The 25,833-nt window shown below is 37.7% G+C and overlaps 1 protein-coding gene across 4 annotated transcripts in view; it reads left to right on the forward strand.

Moving 5' to 3' along the window:
* The window catches only part of RRM1 (ribonucleotide reductase catalytic subunit M1), a 42,599-nt gene that overhangs the window by 11,138 nt on the left and 5,628 nt on the right, over positions 1 to 25,833 (forward strand). For all 4 annotated transcript variants that reach the window (XM_036860978.1, XM_036860979.1, XM_036860980.1 and 1 more), the window contains 12 exons: positions 7,060 to 7,160; positions 8,911 to 8,970; positions 9,825 to 9,864; positions 10,126 to 10,288; positions 14,747 to 14,888; positions 17,251 to 17,334; positions 18,745 to 18,906; positions 19,284 to 19,363; positions 20,026 to 20,227; positions 22,689 to 22,838; positions 23,045 to 23,266; positions 24,993 to 25,069. In XM_036860978.1, coding sequence (XP_036716873.1) covers positions 7,060 to 7,160; positions 8,911 to 8,970; positions 9,825 to 9,864; positions 10,126 to 10,288; positions 14,747 to 14,888; positions 17,251 to 17,334; positions 18,745 to 18,906; positions 19,284 to 19,363; positions 20,026 to 20,227; positions 22,689 to 22,838; positions 23,045 to 23,266; positions 24,993 to 25,069 — 1,483 coding nt within the window. The remainder of the gene's footprint in view (positions 1 to 7,059; positions 7,161 to 8,910; positions 8,971 to 9,824; positions 9,865 to 10,125; positions 10,289 to 14,746; positions 14,889 to 17,250; positions 17,335 to 18,744; positions 18,907 to 19,283; positions 19,364 to 20,025; positions 20,228 to 22,688; positions 22,839 to 23,044; positions 23,267 to 24,992; positions 25,070 to 25,833) is intronic.

The following is a 25,833-nucleotide window of genomic DNA, read 5'->3' on the forward strand; positions in this document are numbered from 1 at the left end:
CGTATGGTAGTTCTATTTTTAGTTTTTTAAGGAACCTCCATACTGTTCTCCATAGTGGCTGTATCAATTTACATTCCCACCAACAGTGCAAGAGGGTTCCCTTTTCTCCACACCCTCTCCAGCATTTATTGTTTGTAGATTTTTTGATGATGGCCATTCTGACTGGTGTGAGATGATATCTCATTGTACTTTTGATTTGCATTTCTCTAACGATTAATGATGTTGAGCATTCTTTCATGTGTCTGTTGGCAATCTGTATATCTTCTTTGGAGAAATGTCTATTTAGGTCTTCTGCTCATTTTTGGATTGGGTTGTTTGTTTTTTTGTTATTGAGCTGCATGAGCTACTTGTAAGTCTTGGAGATTAATCCTTTGTCAGTTGCTTCATTTGCAAATATTTTCTCCCATTCTGAGGGTTGTCTTTTCATCTTGTTCATGGTTTCCCTTGCTGTGCAAAAGCTTTGAAGTTTCATTAGGTCCCATTTGTTTATTTTTGTGTTTATTTCCATTTCTCTAGGAGCTGGGTCAAAAAGGATCTTGCTGTGATTTATGTCATAGAGTGTTCTGCCTATGTTTTCCTCTAAGAGTTTGATAGTGTCTGGCCTTACATTTAGGTCTTTAATCCATTTTGAGTTTATTTTTGTGTATGGTGTCAGGGAGTGTTCTAATTTCATACTTTTACATGTACCTGTCCAGTTTTCCCAGCACCACTTATTGAAGAGTCTGTCTTTTCTCCACTGTATATGCTTGCCTCCTTTATCAAAGATAAGGTGACCATATGTGCATGGGTTTATCTCTGGACTTTCTATCCTGTTCCATTGATCTATGTTTCTGTTTTTGTGCCAGTACCAAACTGTCTTGATTACTGTAGCTTTGTAATATAGTCTGAAGTCAGGGAGCCTGATTCCTCCAGCTCCATTTTTCGTTCTCAAGATTGCTTTGGCTATTCGGGGTCTTTTGTGTTTCCATACAAATTGTGAAATTTTTTGTTCTAGTTCTGTGAAAAATGCCAGTAGAAGTTTGATAGGGATTGCATTGAATCTGTAGATTGCTTTGGGTAGTAGAGTCATTTTCACAATGTTGATTCTTCCAATCCAAGAACATGGTATATCTCTCCATCTATTTGTATCCTCTTTGATTTCTTTCATCAGTGTCTTATAATTTTCTGCATACAGGTCTTTTGTCTCCTTAGGTAGGTTTATTCCTAGATATTTTATTCTTTTTGTTGCAGTGGTAAACGGGAGTGTTTTCTTAATTTCACTTTCAGATTTTTCATCATTAGTGTATAGGAATGCAAGAGATTTCTGTGCATTAATTTTGTATCCTGCTACTTTACCAAGTTCATTGATTAGCTCTAGTAATTTTCTGGTAGCATCTTTAGGATTCTCTATGTATAGTATCATGTCATCTGCAAACAGTGACAGCTTTACTTCTTCTTTTCCGATTTGGATTCCTTTTATTTCTTTTTCTTCTCTGATTGCTGTGGCTAACACTTCCAAAACTATGTTGAATAATAGTGGTGAGAGTGGGCAACCTTGTCTTGTTCCTGATCCTAGTGGAAATGGTTTCAGTTTTTCACCATTGAGGACAGTGTTGGCTGTGGGTTTGACATATATGGCCTTTATGATGTTGAGGAAAGTTCCCTCTGCCTACTTTCTGCAGGGCTTTTATCATAAATGGGTGTTGAATTTTGTCGAAAGCTTTCTCTGCATCTATTGAGATGATCATATGGTTTTTCTCCTTCAATTTGTTAATATGATGTATCACGTTGATTGATTTGCGTATATTGAAGAATCCTTGCATTCCTGGAATAAACCCCACTTGATCATGGTGTATGATCCTTTTAATGTGCTGTTGGATTCTGTTTGCTAGTATTCTGTTGAGGATTTTTGCATCTGTGTTCATCAGTGATATTGGCCTGTAGTTTTCTTTCTTTGTGACATCTTTGTCTGGTTTTGGTATCAGGGTGATGGTGGCCTCATAGAATGAGTTGGGGAGTGTTCCTCCCTCTGCAATATTGTGGAAGAGTTTGAGAAGGATAGGTGTTAGCTCTTCTCTAAATGTTTGATAGAATTCGCCTGTGAAGCCATCTGGTCCTGGGCTTTTGTTTGTTGGAAGATTTTTAATCAGAGTTACAATTTCAGTGCTGGTGATTGGTCTGTTCATATTTTCTATTTCTTCCTGGTTCAGTCTCGGCAGGTTGTGCATTTCTAAGAATCCATTTCTTCCAGATTGTCCATTTTATTGGCATAGAGTTGCTTGTAGTAATCTCTCATGATCGTTTGTATTTCTGCAGTGTCAGTGGTTACTTCTCCTTTTTCATTTCTAATTCTATTGATTTGAGTCTTCTCCCTTTTTCTCTTGATGAGTCTGGCTAATGGTTTGTCAATTTTGTTTATTGTTTCAAAGAACCAGCTTTTAGTTCTGTTGACCTTTGCTATTGTTTCCTTCATCTCTTTTTCATTTATTTCTGATCTGATCTTTATGATTTCTTTCCTTCTGCTAGCTTTGGGTTTTTTTTGTTCTTCTTTCTCTAATTGCTTTAGGTGCAAGGTTAGGTTGTTTATTCGAGATGTTCCCTGTTTCTTGATGTAGGCTTGTATTGCTATAAACTTCCCTCTTAGAACTGCTTTTGCTGCATCCCATAGGTTTTGAGTCGTCGTGTCTCCATTGTCATTTGTTTCTAGGTATTTTTTGATTTCCCCTTTGATTTCTTCAGTGATCACTTCATTATTAAGTAGTGTATTGTGTAGCCTCCATGTGTTTGTATTTTTTAAAGATCTTTTCCTGTAATTGATATCTAGTCTCATAGCGTTGTGGTCGGAAAAGATACTTGATACGATTTCAATTTTCTTAAATTTACCAAGGCTTGATTTGTGACCCAAGATATGATCTATCCTGGAGAATGTTCCATGAGCACTTGAGAAAAATGTGTATTCTGTTGTTTTTGGGTGGAATGTCCTATAAATATCAATTAAGTCCATCTTGTTTAATGTATCATTTAAAGCTGTGTTTCCTTATTTATTTTCATTTTGGATGATCTGTCCATTGGTGAAAGTGGGGTGTTAAAGTCCCCTACTATGATTGTGTTACTGTTGATTTCCCCTTTTATGGCTGTTAGTGTTTACCTTATGTATTGAGTTGCTCCTATGTTGGGTGCATAAATATTTACAATTGTTATACCTTCTTCTTGGATCGATCCCTTGATCATTATATAGTGTCCTTCTTTGTCTCTTGTAATAGTCTTTATTTTAAAGTCTATTTTGTCTGATATGAGAATTGCTACTCCAGCTTTCTTTTGATTTCTATTTGCATGGAATATCTTTTTCCATCCCCTCACTTTTCAGTCTGTATGTGTCTCTAGGTCTGAAGTGGGTCTCTTGTAGACAGCATATATATGGGTCTTGTTTTTGTATCCATTCAGCCAGTCTGTGTCATTTGGTGGGAGCATTTAATCCATTTACATTTAAGGTAATTATCGATATGTATGTTCCTATTCCCATTTTCTTAAATGTTTTGGGTTTGTTATTGTAGGTGTTTTCCTTCTCTTGTGTTTCTTGCCTAGAGAAGTTCCTTTAGCATTTGTTGTAAAGCTGGTTTGGTGGTGCTGAACTCTCTCAGCTTTTGCTTGTCTGTAAAGGTTTTAATTTCTCCATCACATCTGAATGAGATCCTTGCTGGGTAGAGTAATCTTGGTTGTAGGTTTTTCTGCTTCATGACTTTAAGTATATCCTGCCACTCCCTTCTGGCTTGCAGAGTTTCTTCTGAAAGATCAGCTGTTAACCTTATGGGGATTCCCTTGTGTGTTATTTGTTGTTTTTCCCTTGCTGCTTTTAATATGTTTTCTTTATATTTAATTTTTCATAGTTTGATTAATATGTGTCTTGGCGTGTTTCTCCTTGGATTTATCCTGTATGGGACTTTCTGTGCTTCCAGGACTTGATTAACTATTTCCTTTCCCATATTAGGGAAGTTTTCAACTATAATCTCTTCAAATATTTTCTCAGTCCCTTAATTTTTCTCTTCTTCTTCTGGGACCCCTATAATTCAAATGTTGGTGCATTTAATGTTGTCCCAGAGGTCTCTGAGACTGTCCTCAGTTCTTTTCATTCTTTTTTCTTTATTCTGCTCTGCAGTAGTTATTTACACTATTTTATCTTCCAGGTCACTTATCCGTTCTTCTGCCTCAGTTATTCTGCTATTGATCCCGTCTAGAGTATTTTTAATTTCATTTATTGTGTTTTTCATCGTTTCTTGGTTCCTCTTTAGTTCTTCTACGTCCTTGTTAAATGTTTCTTGCATTTTGTCTATTCTATTTCCAAGATTTTGGATCATCTTTACTATCATTATTCTGAATTCTTTTTCAGGTAGACTGCCTATTTCCTCTTCATTTGTTAGGTCTGGTGTGTTTTTACCTTGCTCCTTCATCTGCTGTGTGTTTTTCTGTCTTCTCATTTTGCTTATCTTACTGTGTTTGGGGTCTCCTTTTCACAGGCTGCAGGTTTGTAGTTCCCGTTGTTTTTGGTATCTGTCCCCAGTGGCTAAGGTTGGTTCAGTGGGTTGTGTAGGCTTCCTGGTGGAGGGGACTAGTGCCTGTGTTCTGGTGGATGAGGCTGGATCTTTTCTTTCTGGTGGGCACGTCCACGTCTGGTGGTGTGTTTTGGGGTGTCTGGCCTTATTATGATTTTAGGCAGCCTCTGTGCTAATGGATGGGGCTGTGTTCCTGTCTTGCTAGTTGTTTGGCGTAGGGTGTCCAGCACTGTAGCTTGCTGGTCGTTGAGTAGAGCTGGGTCTTGGCGTTGAGATGGAGATCTCTGGGAGATTTCCGCCGTTTGATATTACGTGGAGCTGGGAGGTCTCTTGTGGACCAGTGTCCTGAACTTGGCTCTCCCACCTCAGAGGCACAGCCCTGATGCCTGGCTGGAGCACCAAGAGCCTTTCATCCACATGGCTCAGAATAAAAGGGAGAAAACATAGAAAGAAAGAAAGAAAGAGGATAAAATAAAATAAAGCTATTATAATAAAAGATAAGAAAAAAAATTATTAAGAAAAAATTTATTAAGAAAAAAGTTATTTTAAATTTTTTAAATAAATATTAATTTTTATAATAAAAAATAAGAAAATTATTAAGTAACAAATTTATGAAGAAAAAATTTTTTTAATTTTTTAAAATAAAAAATATGAAAAAACTTATTACGAAAAAAAATTTTTTTAATTTTTAAAAATAGAAAATAAGGAAAAAATTATTAAGAAAACATTTATTACGAAAAAAAATTTTTTAAGTACAAAAAAAAAACAAAAACTGGACAGACCGAACCCTAGGACAAATGGTGAAAGCAAAGCTATACAGACAAAATCTCACCCAGAAGCATACACATATACACTCGCAAAAAAAGGAAAAGGGGAAAAATTAATATATCCTGCTCCCAAAGTCCACCTCCTGAATTTGGGATGATTCGTTGTCTATTCAGGTATTCCACAGATGCAGGTACATCAAGTTGTTTGTGGAGCTTTAATCCGCTGCTTCTGAGGCTGCTGGGAGAGATTTCTGTTTCTCTTCTTTGTTCGCACAGCTCCCGGGGTTCAGCTTTGGATTTGGCCCCGCCTCTGCGTGTAGGTTGCCTGAGGGCGTCTGTTCTTCGCTCACACAGAACGGGGTTAAAGGAGCAGCTGCTTCGGGGGCTCTGGCTCACTCAGGCGGGGGGGAGGGAGGGGTACGGAGGTGGGGCGAGCCTGCGGCGGCAGAGGCCAGCGTGACGTTGCAGCAGCCTGAGGCGCGCTGTGCGTTCTCCCCGGGAAGTTGTCCCTGGATCACGGGAGCCTGGCAGTGGCGGGCTGCACAGGCTCCCAGGAGGGGAGGTGTGGAGAGTGACCTGTGCTCGCACACAGGCTTCTTGGTGGCAGCAGCAGCAGCCTTAGCGTCTCATGCCCGTTTCTGGGGTCCGCGCTGATAGCTGCGGCTCGCGCCCACCTCTGGGGTCCGCACTGATAGCCGCGGCTCGCGCCCGTCTGTGGAGCTCGTTTAGGCGGCGCTCTGAATCCCCTCTCCTTGCGCACCGCGAAACAAAGAGGCAAGAAAATGTCTCTTGCCTCTTGGCAGCTGCAGACTTTTTCCCGGACTCCCTCCCGGCTAGCTGTGGTGCGCTAACCCCTTCAGGCTGTGTTCACGCCGCCAACCCCAGTCCTCTCCCTGGGATCCGACCGAAGCCTGAGCCTCAGCTCCCAGCCCCCGCCCGCCCCGGCGAGGGAGCAGACAAGCCTCTCGGGCTGGTGAGTGCTGGTCAGCACTGATCCTCCGTGCGGGAGTCTCTCCGCTTTGCCCTCCGCACCCCTGTGGCTGCGCTCTCCTCCGTGGCTCCGAAGCTTCCCCCCTCCGCCACCTGCAGTCTCTGCCCACGAATGGGCTCCTAGTGTGTGGAAACCTTTCCTCCTTCACAGCTCCCTCCCACTGGTGCAGGTCCTGTCCCTATTCTTTTGTCTCTGTTATTTCTTTTTTCTTTTGCCCTACCCAAGTACGTGGGGAGTTTCTTGCCTTTTGGGAGGTCTGACGTCTTCTGCCAGCGTTCAGTGGGTGTTCTGTAGGAGCAGTTCCACGTGTAGATGTATTTCTAATGTATCTGTGGGAAGGAAGGTGATCTCCACGTCTTACTCTTCCGCCATCTTGCCCACACCCCCAGGTTTTGAATTTTAAGTTGAGTTTCTGTTTTGTTAGGATAAAAAAAAACTTGAGAAGAGGTTATAATTTCTGTTTTTCTTTATTTTCAACCAGTAATTCTCAATGGGGTTATATGTCAGAATCATCTGGCAGTCTTTTTCAAACTACAGGAGCCTATGCTCACTCTAACTCTGGAAGATTGTTTCCTTATTTAGCTTATAAATATATAAATTTCCTTATATGTTTATTAAACGTGTGTATGTTCATTGAGCACTTTCTGTGCTAGGTACTAAGGTGGGTTGGGATGAAAAACGGTTGAGAACCACTGTTTTTAACTGTTACCTGAAGATTGAATTAGCTGTTAAGTGATTTTGATATTTTAATTTTCTGTTGTTTTGTTTTTAGATGTAATGGAAGACCTCTTCAACTACATAAATCCACATAATGGCAAACACTCTCCCATGGTGGCCAAGTCAACAGTGGATATTGTTTTGGCCAATAAAGATGTATGTATAATGCTTTTCTGGTGAAAAATTTTTTATAGATTCTTTTTTTTTAAGACAATAAGGACATTTTTAGAAATTTAAACACTACAAGAGATAGAGATAAAAAGTAATTCTTTCTGCTTCTCTGAATCCTTGTTTTCCTCTCTAGAAACAACAACATTTTGTCATTTTAAAATGTATTTTTCCAGAGCTGTTCTATAATACACGTATGTGTACCTTTATTTTTCCTTTTAGTGGTAGTGTACTGTGCATACTATTCTTTCTGTTACTTTTTCACTTGCAAGTATATCTTAGAGATAGTTCTTTATTAGCATTTATGAATTACCTGCGTAGAATTCCATTCTATAGCTGTATCATCATTATACATATATGTAAGAATTGCTCTAGTGATGAATATTTGTTTTCCATTTTTCGCTGCAGTGAATATCCTTGTATGGTAGTGCTTTACTCGTAGATGAGTGTATCGGTAAGGTAAATCCCTTAAGTGGAATTGCTGAGCCAAAGAGTATGTACATTTAAAATTTTAGTAGACATTGCCAAACTGACATCCAAAAAGGTGGTTCAGGTAAAATTTTGAAAGATCTTCTTGCTCAGCAACTTAAAAATTATCTATTTGTGTTTCAACCCCTTTCTTAACTACAACCCAGAGAACAGAAGGGAAAAGATGGGTAGGTCCAGCCAGCCCCTTTGCACACAGGATTTATTTACCATTGATATCTGCACAGATTAGAAACCACTTTTAACTGTAGGTAATAGAATGATTAGTCGGCTGTCTCTAAATAGGTATCTGATGTTAAAGAGACTGAGAGAAAACTGAGTTGTGTGTTGTTCATATGTATAATCTTGAAGACAGGTGAAAAACAAAAATAAAACGACAACAGCAAAAACCTGTATCTAAAAAATAAATATTGATAATCAAGTATTTCAGTTCTCCATTATTCATGCAAGGCCCCTACCTGTCTTTGGCAGCAAAGATGCCCTTAAAGATTTAAGAGGAAGGGAAGAGTTTTGTATAGATTTTTCAAGTCCTTGGACATGGATCCTTATATGGAAACACTGATAGTATTTTGAAAGACTGGCTCCACATTTCTCCATCCAAAATGATTATTTGTACCTAATTGCTTTTGTTTTCTTTAAACGGCTCTATAGCCTACAAAAGCTTGTAACAATGGCCAGTTCTGCTTTAAAATATTACTGTCACAGCAGTAGTTTGTTTAAAACCTGTTAAAGGACCATGGATTTGATGAGCCTTAGAATTAACGTAATTATTTATCTTATATATTGTTATGTGCAGTTTAAAATGGAAGATAAAAATACATATTAGTAATTATATGGCTCCAATACTTTTGGAGTAATAGCTAATCTAAAAACATGTTTAAGGGTGATAATATAGTCCCTTTTATGCTCATGTTCTTTCCCTCTTTAGAGATGTACTGTAAACATAATAGGGAAAGTTTGGAAAGTCACATATATATTTTTACTTATATACAACTTATACTTACAAGTTTTCTTCTGATCTTTTAATGTACATGTTTTTAAACCTAATTAGGATACTCAATTTATATAATTTTTTTTTTCTTGACATCAGGTATGGATTTCTATTCTACAACAGTAATACTTAGTGTTATCTCTTTTATATTCTATGTCAATTTTAGTTCTGGAGTCAGGGCTGAAAGATACTAGAGTTTGTGAAGATAAGTCTAATTATCTTAATTATGGGTTTTTTTTTTTTTTTTTTTACCTTCACCAGCGCCTGAATTCTGCCATTATCTATGACCGAGATTTCTCTTATAATTACTTTGGCTTTAAGGTAAATAATGGGTTTCAAATAAGTGGGAATTCCTCCTTGAATCAGGAAATACAGGTTTTTGTTTATGTTTTAGTGATACAATTATAGAGGTAGTAATTTGTTGGGAGTTGGGGGACCTGTGGGATTAGTGGGGTTAGGTTGGTGGTGGTTGTTTGAATTACAGAAAGATAGCTTATTCATTTGCAATTTTCAAATTTTCCAAATATTACTTCTGGATACCTTTGGAGTTATGCAGATAATTTGCCAGAATGATTCCATATTCTACTGTTTATGCAACAACTGTTTATTGAATTCCTACTATGTGCCAAGTGCTTTTCTAGGTACTTTTGTGTTGATAAACAGTATTATGTAGTGATTGAGAACATGAATGTAGGTGTCAGACCACCTGGGTTCAAATCTCTGCTCCATTTCTTATTAGCAAGATACTTAATCTCTCTGTCCTCAGTTTCCTCACCTTTAGAATGGGGATAATAATAAAATTTCAACAGCAAATTCTCTTGAGGAGTAAGTGAGTGTGTGTGTCGCTTTGATCAGTGCCTAGCCTGTTATAAGCACTTCATAAACGTTAACCATTATGATGTGGTGATGAATACTACAACTTCTGCTATTAACATTATACGTATTAATATAGAGCTGGCTTTTTCCAGAAATTTTCAGGCAGTCTTTTCCAAAACAAATAGCCAATTGATAATGTTCCAAGCTAAAGCTAGTAAAACGAAATATGCTATTCTTGTCATTTAAGATTATATTAAAAACGGAGAAGATTTAAATAGATTGCCTTATTGTGAATGATATATCTACTATGTCTTTAAAAACTATGCTCTGGAAGTTTTTTGTTGTTTTGCTTTTTCTAGACGCTGGAGCGATCCTATTTGTTGAAGATCAGTGGAAAAGGTGAGACATTAATGTGTTTGTGTGTTACATCTTCTATTCATTATATTGAAAATAGAGCTTTGAGCTATTAGCCTTAACACTTCTATTTAAACTCTAAATAACATTTTAAACTTTAGGTTTAGTTTATGAATAATTTTGCTGCTTATTGGTGTAAAATTTTTAAAATTGCCTTTTGGTGTTCCTTTTTTTGACTCAACTACATATCTCAGCCTAGTTTTTCTGACATGTCCCATTATGTGAAAATTCCTCTTTTGTTTTTAGTGGCTGAAAGACCACAGCATATGTTGATGAGGGTATCTGTGGGCATTCACAAAGAAGATATTGATGCTGCTATTGAAACATACAACCTTCTTTCTGAGAAGTGGTTTACCCATGCCTCTCCCACTCTCTTCAATGCTGGCACCAACCGCCCACAACTTTCTAGGTATGCGTCATCTATAGTCGCTTTTAATGTTCTGAAATGCTTTTGCTAGGGAAATAAACCTTGACCTGAAGAAACTAGGCAGTTCCTCACATAAAAATTAATTTGATATACATTTAATCACTCCTGTTCTGATTAAATGAGATTTACTTTCTGGAAAGCTCTCTTACTGCAATGTGGTAAATGAATTGAAGAGAGACAAATGCCGATAATGAAATTTTAAACATGATTGTGGTGATGGTTGTACAACTCTGTGAATATACTAAAAACCATTAATTGTACACTTTAAATGGGGAGTTGTATGGTATGTGAATTATATCTCAATAAAGCTTTTTTTTTTTAAAGTAGATACTGACAGTAATTAGAAGACTCTAATCGTAGTCTGTATGAGAGATTATGGTATTTTGGGTTAGGGAGGTGAAAGTAGAGATTGAGAGAAATAGACAAATTCAGGAGATTTGGGAGGTAAAATTGATAGAATTTGATGATTTGGATATGAGTCAAGAGTGGTTCCTGAGTTTATGGGTAGAGTAACAGGATTTATTATGGTGCCATTTTCTGAGAAAGGAAACACTGGAATGGAGTCTGGTAATTTGTAAAAAAAAAAAAAAAAAAAGACTAATACACTAATACACCCTAAGCAAGTTTGTTTATCCAAGGAACTCAAGGATATGCGAACATCAGAAGGTGTATTAGGGCTTCCCTGGTGGCGCAGTGGTTAAGAATCTGCCTGCCAATACAGGGGACACGGGTTCGAGCCCTGGTCCGGGAAGATCCCACATGCTGCGGAGCAACTAAGCCCATGTGCTGCCACTACTGAGTCCATGCGCCACAACTACTGAGCCTGCACGCCACAACTACCGGAGCCCGTGCTCCGCAACAAGAGAAGCCACTGCAATGAGAAGCCCGTGCACCACAATGAAGAGTAGCCCCTGCTAGCTGCAACTAGAGAAAGCCCGCGTGCAGGAACAAAGACCCAATGCAGCCAAAAATAAATAAACAAAATAAATAAATTTATATTTAAAAAAAAGTGTATTAATGTAATTCATTGCACTAACATTTTATATCATTTAATACTTTCATAATAAAAAAACTAGCAAAATAGATATAGAAAATAACTTCCTTTATTTGGTAAAAGATAATCCACTAAAAACTTAGATCTATTGGACCTCTGTTTTCAGCATTGTAGTGGAGGCCTGAGCCAGCATTGTAAGATAAGAAAAAAAAAGATTGGAAATGAGGGAACGAAACTGTAATGATTCCTGAAGAGCATCTACAGACAAATTATTAGAATTAAAAAGATTTCAGCAGAATATCTGGATGTAAATTCAACATAAATTAATCAGTTGAGTTTCTGTACTTTAGCTGTTAGAAGATTTAAGTTTAAAACATATCATAATACTGGAAGGTACCCAAGAATAAATCTAATGAAAGGTGTATAAGGCTTTTAAGGAAAAAATTCTAAAATGTAATTGAAGGACGTTAAAAAACAAATAAATGGAGAGTGATCTTACATTCATAAATGGATTTAATATTGTAACAATGTCAGTTTTTCCCAAGTTAATCTATAGTTTCAGTGTAATTCCAGTCACAATTTCAACATGCTGATTCTAAAATTTATATGGAAGAGCAAAAGGCTAAGAATAATCTAGTGCTGCTCAAAGATATCAGGTCCTAATCCCTGGAACCTGTAAATGTTACTTTATAAGGAAACCAGTCTTTGCAGTTATGATTAAGAAAGATCTTGACATAGGGAGATTATCCTGAATTATTCAGGTGGGCCCTGAATCCAGTAAAAATATCCTTATAAGAGAGAGGTTGAGGGAGATATGATACATACAGAAGAAAAGAAGACAGTGTGTAGTTAGAGGCAGAAATTGGAGTGATGGGGCTACAAGCAAAGGAGCCACCAGAAACTGGAAGAGGCAAGGAATATATCCTCCCCTAGAGCCTCTGGAGGAATGTTCTTGATTTTGACCCAGTGAAACTGATGTTGAACTTCTGGCCTCCTGAACTGTGAGAGAATAAATTTCTATATTAAGCCACTGAGTTAGTGGTATTTGTTAGGACAGCTACAGGAAACTAATATAAATAGCAAGATAGTTTTGAAGAAAAAGTCCTACCAGATTTCAAGACCACTATAAACGCATGGTTTGTCTATCCCAGAGTAAATACCATACTTTATGATATTTACTCTGGGATAGTGTAGTATTTGCTCTGGCCACTGGAACATAACAGAGAGCTCAAAAAGAGATTCAGGCTTATATGGGAACTTGATGAATAACAGGGTGGCATTGCATTTCATTGGGAAAACAGTGCTAAGGAAATTGGTTATCCTATGGGGAAAAGTATAATTAGATTTCCCTTCTTCATGCCATATATAGAAATAAATTCAAGAGAATGTGAAAGTAAAATCTTTTAGAAGAACATATAGAGAAAATAAATATTTTCCTCCCCAACTTTTTAATATGAATTTCAAACACTCAGAAAATTTAAAGAAAAGGACAGTGAACTCCACCCATACACTCACTTCTGCCTAGATAAAAAAAATTACTGGGGCTTCCCTAGTGGCGCAGTGGTTGAGAATCTGCCTGCCAATGCAGGGGACACGGGTTCGAGCCCTGGTCTGGGAGGATCCCACATGCCATGGAGCAACTGGGCCCGTGAGCCACAACTACTGAGTCTGCGCGTCTGGAGCCTGTGCTCCGCAACAAGAGAGGCCGTGATAGTGAGAGGCCCGCGCACCGCGATGAAGAGTGGCCCCCGCTTGCTGCAATTAGAGAAAGCCCTCGCACGGAAACGAAGACCCAACACAGTCAAAAATAAGTAAATTAAAAAAAAATTACTAACATTTTGCCATATATATGTATTTTTTATCTTTAAAATTAAAAAAAATTTTTTTTGGCTGAGTCATTTGAAAGTGAGCTGCAGACATGACTATCAACTTACATCTTGGTAGATTATATATGACCTCAGAGTAGTGAAGGATTTCTTAAAATAGATATAATAAGCAAACAATATAAAGGAAAATTTGACTACACTAAAATTTAAAACTTCTGTGAACCAAATACCGTGAAAAAAGTTTCAGACTGGGAGAAGATATTTGCAATGTATGTTAACTGTTGAAGGATTATAAGAAAGACACAAAACCAAATAGAAACATGGGCTAATTTGTGGAAGAAACTGATTGGCTAATAAACACGTGAGATGATGATAAACTTTGCTGGTGATTAAGAGAATGAAAGTTAACATCATAATGAGATATTTCATACCCAACAGATTGATACAAATTAAAAGGCTGATAATAGTAAGTATTGGTAGGAATGTGGAACATAGGGAACTCTCATGCATTGCTAGATGGAGTATACTTACCCATTCACTTTGGAGAATGGGAACACATGCATATCTTTTGACCCAGAAATTCCTCTCCTAGGTTTATACCCTATAGAAATCCTTAGACATAAGCACAAGGAGATATGTTTAAGAACTTTCACAGCAGCATTGTTTAGAATAGCAAACAAATTGGAAATAATCCAAATGTCCACCAGCAGGCAAATGGACAAATATATTGGTATATTCATACAATGGAATACCTTACAGCAGTGAAAATAAACTAGTCCTATATGTATCAGTAGGAATGAATCTCTAACAGTATTGAGTTAAATAAAAGTGGGTTACAGAAAGATAAATTAATATGGAACCAGAAATTTAAAAAATGTGGAACATATGTCAATGCTAAAAGAACATAGAAAGGCATGGAAATGGTATATGATTGTAATTAGGTTATATTTGTAGTATCTTATTTCTTGAGGTAGGTGGTAAATACAAAGTATATGTTATATTTTTCTCTATACCTTTCTGAATATCTGAATATTTAATAGAAAAAGTCAACAGAGTCCATCTGATTGGTTGAATATTTAAGTTAGTGAAGGGATCATTGGAAGACTAAGGTTCCTGGGGTAGGAGGATAAGATCCAAAGCACAGGTAGAACGGTTGTCTTCAAAAAGACCTTAAGGAAGCTAAATTTTGATGGACATACCAAATTTGGTTCAGTATTGGATAGGTGGGGTTTTTTTCATAAATGTTTTATTTTTCTTGGCTTACTAATAGGTTGAGAAGGTGTTATGTATGCTTAGGAATTTACATGAGAAAATGTTATAATGGCACATTTGCACTCTGGTGAACATGGAAGCTAGTATTTTTAGACTTATCTCTAAGCCTTCCTTCCAGGAAGGCTTCTAGGGTAGGCAGCAAGGTGATTTTAAAACAATATATGTTGATATATCTTATTGTGTCATATCCAGTAAAAAGTTTTGTTTTTTTCCTTCTAAAAACCCCTAGGAATTTTGTAAGCTTCAAATTGTTTATTTGCCTAACTTACTGTCTTTGGATTATATAGTCATTTTTTGATTCTGCTTTGCTTCGGTTCCTTGCTGAGTTGTGACTTTTTTCCCCTGTAGCTGTTTCCTTCTGAGTATGAAAGATGATAGCATTGAAGGCATTTATGACACCCTAAAGCAGTGTGCATTGATATCCAAGTCGGCTGGGGGAATTGGTGTTGCTGTGAGTTGTATTCGAGCTACTGGCAGCTACATTGCTGGGGTAAGCCTCTGTTGTGTGACTAAAAATGTATAGGCTTGGGCTTCCCTGGTGGCGCAGTGGTTGAGAATCTGCCTGCCAATGCAGGGGACACGGGTTTGAGCCCTGGTCTGGGAAGATCCCACATGCCGCGGAGCAACGAAGCCCGTGTGCCACAACTACTGAGCCTGCGTGTCTGGAGCCTGTGCTCCGCAGCAAGAGAGGCCGTGATAGTGAGAGGCCCGCGCACTGCGATGAAGAGTGGCCCCCTCTTGCCGCTTGCTGCAACTAGAGAAAGCCCTCGCACAGAAATGAAGACCCAACACAGCCAAAAATAAATAAATAGATAAATAAATTAAAAAAAAATAAATAAAAATGTATAGGCTTAGAGAGATTCAGGTCCATAAGCAACCAGGCTTGTGATTGAGAGGGCATTTGCTCGGGCTTGGGAGACCTGGATTTCTGTTAATTACTTACTGGCTGTGTGACTTAGACTGAGTAATTTCACTACTTCTGGTCTCATTTTCATCTGTCTTATTAGAGGTTGATTAGATGGTCTCTAGGGTCAGATTTTGGAATCCTGATTTATTTTAGCAATAATGATAGCATTATTATTATTCATTGCTCACTACATGCTGAATCTGTTATAAAAGTTTTATGTGAATTACACATTTAACCCTTACTTACACATTTAACCCTTAGCCTTATGAGATAGATATCATTACAGACACAGTAAACTTTATTCCTTACAGTAACTTTGTGAGTATAGCCACAAAGTCTTCATTTGATAAGTGAGGAAGCTGAAGCTTAGAAAGTTAAATTACTTCCAGAGATTAGTCACTTAATATGTGATAGAGCCAAGATTCAAGCTTTAAACATTGTCGGTTTATGAGGTAAATTTCATCTCTTCTAGTTCACTGTTCACTGGGAGTCAAGATCATGGTTTCGAGTAGAATCTAAAAAATAATACAAATGGATGCATATGCAAAACAGAAACAGACTCACAGATAAAGAAAACAAACTTGTGGTTACTGAAGGGGAGCGAGAAGGGGGGAGGGACAAGTTAGGGGCATGGGATTAACAGATACAAACTGCTATATATTAAAATGTATAAGCAACCAGGATCTACTGTATAGCACAGGGAATTATACCCATTATATTGTAATAACCTATAATGGAGTATAATATGCAAAAATGCTGAATCACTGTGCTGTACACCTGAAACTAACTATTGTAAATCAACCATACTTCAATTAGAAAAAAAAAAGAAAAAAGTAGTGGTTTTGGGTAAGTCCTGGATTTAAATCCTATCTTCACTAATTACTAGTAGTGTGGCCTAGTGCAAGTTATTTTACATCTCTGAGTTTGTTTCCTCCTCTGTAAGGTGAAGAAAATATCTAACCCTATAGAATAAAGTTAGAGTCCAGAAGAAAACCATTCCATTATGTGGTGTTCATTATATAATAGTAGGGTGAGCCATTGCTCACTTATCTTTCTAGGCTGTTTAAAGGCTTGCCTTGGGGTTAGAAGGATTATTTTAAAAATTTGATGAGGTATCTTCTAGTCTAAGGAGTTTATGTATTTTTTTTCATCTTCATTCTAGAATCCATTTATTGCTGAGAATCTCCATTTACCTTATTGTCTTGATTTATCCATTGCATATAATTCTTATTGTAAATTGCCTTGAATTCTTTTGGGAAAAAGATACTGTAGTAGCGTTTTTACTCTACCCAAAGTATTTCTTTTTTTTTTTTTTTTTTAATTTATTTATTTATTTATTTATTTATTTTTAATTTATGGCTATGTTGGGTCTTCGTTTCTGTGCGAGGGCTTTCTCTAGTTGTGGCAAGTGGGAGCCACTCTTCATCGCTGTGCGCGGGCCTCTCACTATCGCGGCCTCTCTTGTTGCGGAGCACAGGCTCCAGACACGCAGGCTCAGTAATTGTGGCTCACGGGCCCAGCTGCTCCGCGGCATGTGGGATCTTCCCAGACCAGGGCTCGAACTCGTGTCCCCTGCATTAGCAGGCAGATTCTCAACCACTGCGCCACCAGGGAAGCCCCAAAGTATTTCTTTATATAATGACCTTTTGAAGGTGTGGGGTTTAAATTTAGCTATCCTGATTTTGGATTCTTTTGACTTGTAGTTGTTATTTCTCATTGTAAATTAGAGATGCCATGAAATAACTTTGTACATAATTGTGATTTATTCAGCAAAATTTTATTTTATGTTGGGCATTATGTTTTAAAAGCAGAGGGAGAGATGGGGAGCAGGTGAAACTGTAGACTGGGAGAGAGTGATTTGTCCACTGTTGAACCATTTTGTTCTTTTCCTTGCTGAGCCCCCTATTTCTCCTCCAGATGCCTTTATCCTCAGTTTCTCTTTCAGACTAATGGCAATTCCAACGGTCTTGTACCGATGTTGAGAGTATATAACAACACAGCTCGATATGTGGATCAAGGTGGAAACAAGGTATGCTCTGTTACTGAAAGTCCTAGAAACCAGAACTGAAAATCTTTTCTCATATATGCTTATAATAAGATGGCTCATTGTATATGTTTCTAACAACTTTGCTTTTTTTCCACTTTTATGATCAATTTAATGAGTATAATTTTTACTTTTAAGTGTATACACTTGAAGTATACATTTTGATGATTTTGACAGATGTATATACTTGTGTAATCACACCAGTCAAGACATAGAACATTTTCATAACCCCAACATGTTTCCTCATGCACCTTTGTATTAATCACCCATCACTCCCACCCATACATACTTTATCCCTGGCTCCAGGCAGCCAGTGATTGAGTCAGCTGTCTTACATGACAGTTTATTTGCAAGGAATTTCTAAAGTTGTGATTCATATTGATACCTAACCTTGAAAAAGGGTTGTAATATGTTTTCTAGGTTTTTCTTTAAAAAAAGAAAACAAAAACAGAAAACAAAACTCTGTCTATTTTATAGAGGGAAAAGTAAAGTTGAGAGTATTGGATCGTTTATCCAATGTTATCAGCAGGGTAGTTTGCAACTATCTAGCCTGTCTCTTATGGATATGTAGGCATAGTAATCACCTATTAGTTTATGAATTTCCTTCTGATGCACTTAAAAAGAAATCTGTGGGGACCTTGATAAGACATACCACCTTTCTGACCTTTTAAGCACAACATTATTGTCAAAGTTAAAGTGATTTTCTTTGGGCTTTACATACATGTCACATAGTGTAAAGTGAGCTGGACAACAGCTGAAGTGGAAGCTCCATCCCTAGTTCACTGTGTCATTTTGGATAAATTATTTAGTCTTTCTTTTATTTTTCTTGTATTTTTAAAATAAATTTATTTATTTATTTTTGGCTGAGTTGGGTCTTTGTTGCTGCACGCGGGCTTTCTCTAGTTGCGGCGAGTGGGGGCTACTCTTTGTTGAGGTGCGCGGGCTTCTCATTGCGGTGGCTTCTCTTGTTGCGGAGCACAGGCTCTAGGCATGCAGGCTTCAGCAGTTGTGGCTCGCGTGCTCTAGAGCGCAGGCTCGGTAGTTGTGGCTCACGGGCTTAGTTGCTCTGCGGCATGTGGGATCTTCCCGGACCAGGGCTTGAACCCTTGTCCCCTACATTGGCAGGTGGATTCTCAACCACTGCGCCACCAGGGAAGTCCTATTTAGTCTTTCTTGTTCCACATTTTCTTTATGTTAAATGTTCTTTTTTACTGCTAGAATTGTAAGAAAACTACTACTACTTTATATTTTTATAGTACTTTTATTTGTATTATCTCATTTAATTCATTAATTGTAGTGAAGATCCAAGGAGATATTATTGAAGTGCTTTGGAAAATATGAAGTTTCTTTGTTTCATTCTGATTCTGAAAAGAATGATGATTTATTTACCATTAGCGACCTGGGGCATTTGCTATTTACCTGGAGCCTTGGCATTTAGACATCTTTGAGTTCCTTGATTTAAAGAAGAACACAGGAAAGGAAGAGCAGCGTGCCAGGGACCTTTTCTTTGCCCTTTGGATTCCGGATCTCTTCATGAAACGAGTGGAGACTAATCAGGTGAGAGATAGGTACTTGTTAGTAATAACAACTGGATTCATATAAGTTTTCTCCTCAGTCATCTTAAATCATGCTTAGGAAGAGTCCACCTATATGTTATGCAATGGAAAGGCATGCTGAACAAGTTAAGAGATGTCATTCTTGCCTTTTTGGATTTTTATTCTCTAAAGTAGATGCTATCTGACCTAAATGGTTGAAGGGTCATGAACAAACATGCAAAACTAGATGTTTGGGCCTGAGCCTAAAATTATTATTTCTAAAGCAAATTTTTAAGACAGTCTATGGAAGCCACAATATCCCTTGCAGTGTTCCTAATGGACTACGTGTGGTTGGTTATTTGAAGTTTCTTATGGTTGGTACTCTTCTTCCCTTTGTAGGACTGGTCTTTGATGTGTCCAAATGAGTGTCCTGGTCTGGATGAGGTCTGGGGAGAAGAATTTGAGAAGCTATATGAAAGGTATGGGAAAAATATGAGAATAATAATGTTTTAACCGTGTGTTTCTTTTATTTACAGGATCTAAATTTTAAAACTACGTCAGTCATTAGCCAGTTTCTAGGAATCTTGAGAAGCATCTGGAAGAGAATGTGACTAATAATTTTATTTTGGTCATGTTTTCTTCCTGAATCTTCACCAAAATTTTGGTTTGTCTTCTTTCTTAAAACTTTGGGACATGTAAATAGGTGTTCAGGTTTTTTTAATTGATCCTTTAAAAAATTAATGCAAAGAGTTATTTAGCAGGGTTATTAATTTGCTTTGTCATAAAGTACATTTGACAGAACAAGTTATGCTTTGTATAGTACACAGGAATCAAGGGCAACTGGGACACACATGTCAATAGTTTATTAAATTATAGCACAACAGTACTGCTTTAGCACAATAGCACGATTTGAGTACTTCAGGTTTTGTTCCTTTTTATTATGGAAGGTTTTGTTGATTCAGTGGGATTGGCTTGAGCCATAGTAAAATAAATATCATATTCCTAATTTCTTTCTCTTAGCAAAACTTAGTAAGAAATTTAAGAGTTTTCAATATTTTATATTTTGGTGTTTCTCTTCATGTTATCTGCAATAAAGATTTTCCTTAGGGAATATTAAAATAATACTAGCTTTGCCTTTCAGTTATGAGAAAGAGGGTCGTGTCCGCAAAGTTGTAAAAGCTCAGCAGCTTTGGTATGCCATCATTGAGTCTCAGACAGAGACAGGTACCCCGTACATGCTCTACAAAGATTCCTGTAATCGGAAGAGCAACCAGCAGAACCTAGGAACGATCAAATGCAGCAACCTGTGCACAGAAATAGTAGAGTATACCAGCAAAGATGAGGTAGGTAGAAAAACTTCTGCCTCAGGTACTGAGAGAAGAATCTTAGGAGTTTGTGAATTATTTGTGAATCCCTCACATGTTTTCCCTTGAGTTGGGTGAAGGGAGTTTTCGTAGCTTGCTGTAAGCAGAAGGGCACTAAAATAGAGATTATAAAGGAAGAGGTGTGATGTGTGCCCTTAAATATCTTTTAGTCTGAGCCATGTGGAAAAGACTGTCAATTTTTTATTTCACACACATTGTTGTAATAACCTTTACTTGAGAAAAATGGCAATATATAGTTATTTAGGTTAGGGTTAGGACAAACACAGTAACGTGTTAGGGTGCTTATTCAGTTTAAAGTATGTAAGCATGAGAGAGTCCTTTCAGTGAATGGTGAGACGGAGTTCTCATCTCAGATCTTTAAGGTGATTCACAGAAGAGGCAAGGCTAGAAATGAGACATAGATTTGGATATTTTAAAAAGAAATTTATGGAAAAGCTTTCCATTTGGGAAGAACTGCCTGTATGACAGATCAGAGACAGGGATAGGTTTTGTGCAGTGAGTGTAAAAGTAAGTTTGTTTTGATGGAGCAAATACATTAAGGTTTGGTGTATGGAGAGATGGCTGCAACTGGGGGAAGGGAGATAGTACGTGAAAGATGGCATGTCTCAGACGCAGGAAAGCCCTTGTAGATTTCTGAAAGGAAAATAGCATCCCTAGGATGGGAAGGATGACTCTTGCTTCTGGTTATAGAATGGCTTAGTGTGAGAAGAGGCTGGAGGTTAGTTTAAGGAGATTGTTGCGTTAGTCAGATGACAGGCAGCTTGGATATTGGACGTAAACTATGAAAATGAGGAAGAAGGAGCAGATCCCAAGTTCTAGGACCTAAAAAAAACATGACAAATGAAAAGTCAGAAAGAAAATGGTGAGTGAGTTGAACATACTGCTAAGGTTGCAGTTTAATTTAACAAAGTTTACTGAGCACCAGCCATGTGTAAGACACTATACTAAGTGCTCTCTGATATAAATGAATGTGGCTCAGCCCCTGCCCTCTGGAAACTTACAATTTAGTTGGAGGAAATTGACATATACTCATGACTGTTATACAAGATAGATTATATTATAAAGAATAAAATGACCCTTTTTAAAACAAAAATCAGATCATATCATTCCTCTGCACAATACTCATCTTTGATTTTCCAACCCATCCAGAGTTCGTTCATCCTTTTTTTTTAAATTGAGATATAATTCACATACCATAAATTTCACCCTTCTAAAGTATACAATTCAGTGTTTTTTTAGTACATTCACAAGGTTGTGCAACCATCACTGATAACTAATTCCAGAACATTTTCATCACCCCAGAAAGAAACCTTGTACCCTTTAGCAGTCACTCCCTGTTCCCCTCTTCACCCAGGCCCTGGCACCGCTAACCTATTTTCTGTCTCTGGATTTGTCTATTGTAGGTATTCCATATAAATGGAATCCTATGATATTTGGTCTTTTGTGTCAGTTGTCCATGCTGTAGCATGTATCAGTACCACGTTTCTGTCCTTATAATGCCCTGTGAGATCCTACACAACGGAGTATCCCACCTCATCTGCTCTTACTTTCCCCCTTCCTCACTGTGCTCCAGCTCTACTAATTTTATTGCTATTTCTCAAACATATCAAGCATACTCCTGTCTCAGGATTTTTGACCGTTAAAATGCTCTTCTCCCCAGGTAGCCACGTGGCTTGCTTTCTAACTTCTTCAGTTCTTTCTTCATATATCCCATTCTCAGTGAGGTCTTCCTTGACAACTCTGTTTAAAAATGGCACTCCTTCCATCCTTAGCCCCAAGACTCTGTTTTCTTTTCCTGCCTTATTTTTCTCCCTAGCATTTATCAGGCTTATGTGATTCAAGCTATGTTTTAAAAATGGGTACTTTGGCAACATGTGTAGAATTGAGTAGGTGTGAAGGGCATGAGGGAGTCTAGGTGAGAGGAGTTAAGGGCTGTCAGAGTCTCAGTGAGGGTGAAGTAGATGTGCAGTTTGGAAGAACTTTATGCAGTGATAGAAATGTTCTGTGTTGGGTGGCTACTGAGCACATGAAATGTGACTAGTGCAATTGAGAAACTGAATTTTAAATTTCATTTAGTTTTAATCTAGTGGCTGCTGTATTGGACAGTGCACATCTACTGACAGATATATATAAAAAATTATAGCACATTGTGGCATACGTCTGGTAGTAGAGCCATGTGCTATGAAGCATATGGTTCTTTCCCCATCTTACCTATTTCACTGGTGCATGTTACAGTTCACATATATGGATAGGTTTTGGGATTTAGAAATGAACTGGTGAATGATGAAGAGAGAGGAGTCAAGATAGAAATTTAAAATTTTAAAGTCAGCAAGTGTTAGAGGCTTACAGAGTAGTGTCATTGACACAGTGGAAGAAATAAAAATCGTGTGACTCTTGACCCTTTTTCTTCGAATTCCAGGTTGCAGTTTGTAACTTGGCTTCCCTGGCCCTGAATATGTATGTCACATCAGAACACACATATGACTTTATGAAGTTGGCTGAAGTCACCAAAGTCATTGTCCGAAATCTGAATAAAATTATTGATATTAACTACTACCCTGTCCCAGAGGTATGAATAGATTTCTCTGCTTATTGGTAATTATTGAAATCCGAGGTGGAAGGAGTTTATCACAGTCTTCTAGTTATCATCTAAATGGTTATCATTGGAATGGTGTGAGAAAACTGAGATAAAGAGAGAGAGTGTGTCATTTGTTACAGAATGTTGCTTTTACTGTTCATTAATGTTATCTCTTCTCTAAATCTGTTGGCACGAAGGCAAGCGTATCAAATAGATGCCATCGCCCCATTGGAATTGGGGTACAAGGTCTGGCAGATGCTTTTATTCTGATGAGGTACCCTTTTGAGAGTCCAGAGGCCCAGTTATTGAATAAGCAGATCTTTGAAACCATTTATTATGGAGCCTTGGAAGCCAGCTGTGAACTGGCCAAGGAGTATGGCCCATATGAAACCTATGAGGGCTCTCCAGTCAGCAAAGGAGTAAGTATATGGATGAAGTTTCTTTTTGCCTGTGAGTTCCTATGGTAGGCTGAATGGTAGCCTTCAAAAAGATATGTTCACATCCTAATGCCTGGAACCTATGACTGTTACCTTATTTGGTTTAAAAAGGGTCTTTGCAGATGTAGTTAAGGATTTTGAGATGAGGAGATTGTCCTGGATTATCCAGGTGGGCCCTAAATCCAGTGACAGTTGTCCTTACAAGAGACACAGAGAAGAAGAGGAGGCAACACAACCATGGAGGCAGAGATCGGAGTGATGCAGCCGCAACCCAGGACTACTGAGAGCCACTGGAAGCTGGAGAGGCAAAGAACAGAATCTCCTGCAGCCTGTGGAGGGAGTGAGGCCTTCCCAACATATTGAGTTCGGGCTTCTGGCCTCTAGAACTATGAGAGAATAAATTTTTGTTATTTTAAGCCACTAAATTTGTGGTAATTTGTTACACCAGACAGAGTAAACTCATATGGTCCTTTTGTCCTCTGGAGTAAAAAGGATACTCTATTTAAAACTAATCATTGCTAAAATGACGTAAGAAGAATGCTAACTGTATTAGTTTTTTTTTTTTCTTTTTTGGCCGCGCCATGCGCAGCTTGCAGGATCTTAGTTCTCCGACCAGGGTTCGAACCAGGGCCCACAGCAGTGAAAGCGCTGAATCCTAACCACTAGACTACCTGGGAACTCCCAAGTATTAGTTTTCTATTACTAAACTTAGTGGATTAAAACAACATACATTCAGTATCAGTTTCCATGGGTCATGAGTGCAGACTTGGGTTAGCTGAGTCTTAATCTCTGGATCTCTCAAAGCTACAGTCAGGATGTTGGTCTCATCTGAGGCTCAGGGTCCTCCTCCAAGCTCACCTGGTTGTTCATTTCCTTGTAACTCTAGAACTCTTGGCATCTTGCTTCTTCAAAGCCAGTAGGAGGGAGAGTCCCTCATTTCAAGAAGAGCCCAGTCCAGTCGCCCTTTTGAGGGTTTTCATTTGTTAGGTCAGGGCCACCCAGGATAATCTCACTTTTAACTAAAAAATTAACTGATTTTCACCCTTAATTGCACCTGCAGAAACCCTTCACATTTGTCATAGTTATGTGAGTGGCATCCATCATATTTCCAGGTCCTGTATACACTGAAGGGGAGGAGAATATAATGGCCTATACCCTAGAGGGGGTGGGAATCTGGGAGCTGTCCTAGAATTCCGCCATCCACACTGCCTTCATCATGGGTAGTATGATTCTCCTCCCTGTAAAATAAGATGTTATTTTTAGTTCTCACAGTTCCTGCTGATATTTAGGAACTCTATATTGTTTGAAAATAAGTTTATTAGCTAAATAGATAGATTGAGAGGTAGATCAAGGCAGTTAAAAAAGATGAGGCTAGAGTAATTCTTTTACTGTACAAAAACAACATGCTTTCATAAATGTTAGAATTTCCTGGTTTGTAGATATGATAGGGGTCCTCTGAGAGGACTCAGCAGGGACATGGGGAAGAGGTAAGCCTTAATCAGTTTTCTTAGCCCGCTTCTAATCAATATGACTACATAGAAATTTGTCCAGGAAAGTCTCTGGTCCTTGTATTTCTTACATAGCTTTACCAAAAGACAGCATTTGTTGGGATGTAGGGGCATGGCAGTTAGTTATTTGTTTGGTTTTTGTCATAGTTTTAAATTGTCATATAATGATTTCTCATAAATTTGGGTTGTTTATTCCTTAGATTCTTCAGTATGATATGTGGAATGTTACTCCTACAAACCTGTGGGACTGGAAACTTCTCAAGGAGAAGATTGCAAAGTAAGTAGAGATGTAAAGTGGCTTTGAAGTGAGGAAGGTTCGGGTTTTCAGCCTGGTTCTTTCGAACTTAGGTATGTTATTTTAGCTTCTGAAATTCATTTTTTCTCTTTTAAATGGGACTAAAATGACCTATCCATAGAACTATTTTTTAAAAAATGCTTCCTAGGACAATATATTTTATATGTATAGTAACCTGCAAATTGCTTGGCACAATGAAAGCACTTTAATACCTGGTAGGTATTATTATTATTAGTTGATCTTGTTTTAGGGGCTTAACTACCAAGATTAGGTAATTCTTTTTCCCTTAAACCTTCATATTTCTAAGTGTGTTTGCTTTTTAAATGTTTTTCACTTTTATTTATTGCTTAACCACATTGGGCACATAAATGACTTTCAATGAATTGATTGTCATAGGACTTCATTACGGATTTTGGAAGAGCTTTTGGAGGGTTTAATGTGTTAAACTGTGTGAAAGAAAAATGTAAAAATTGAAAAATGTAGACCTTTCCAACTAATAAACATAAGAGATTTGAGTGCAGGCAGAATGTTTTGCTGAATGTTTGTCATGTCTAGGTTAATGCATATACAAAGTGTTTAATGTTTGCAGAAGGAAGCAGTAGCTTTAAAATGCTCTTTAAAATATCTATTTACCTTAAAATTGTTTTGTTACTCAAATAATACATGTTAGATAATTTAGAAAACATACATGTGGAAAGGGAATAAAATGAAAATTATCCCAATACCATCACCCCCCAAAAAAACCT

The sequence above is a fragment of the Balaenoptera musculus genome, chromosome 8, assembly GCF_009873245.2.
Source record: "Balaenoptera musculus isolate JJ_BM4_2016_0621 chromosome 8, mBalMus1.pri.v3, whole genome shotgun sequence".
Taxonomy (NCBI): Eukaryota; Metazoa; Chordata; class Mammalia; order Artiodactyla; family Balaenopteridae; genus Balaenoptera; species Balaenoptera musculus.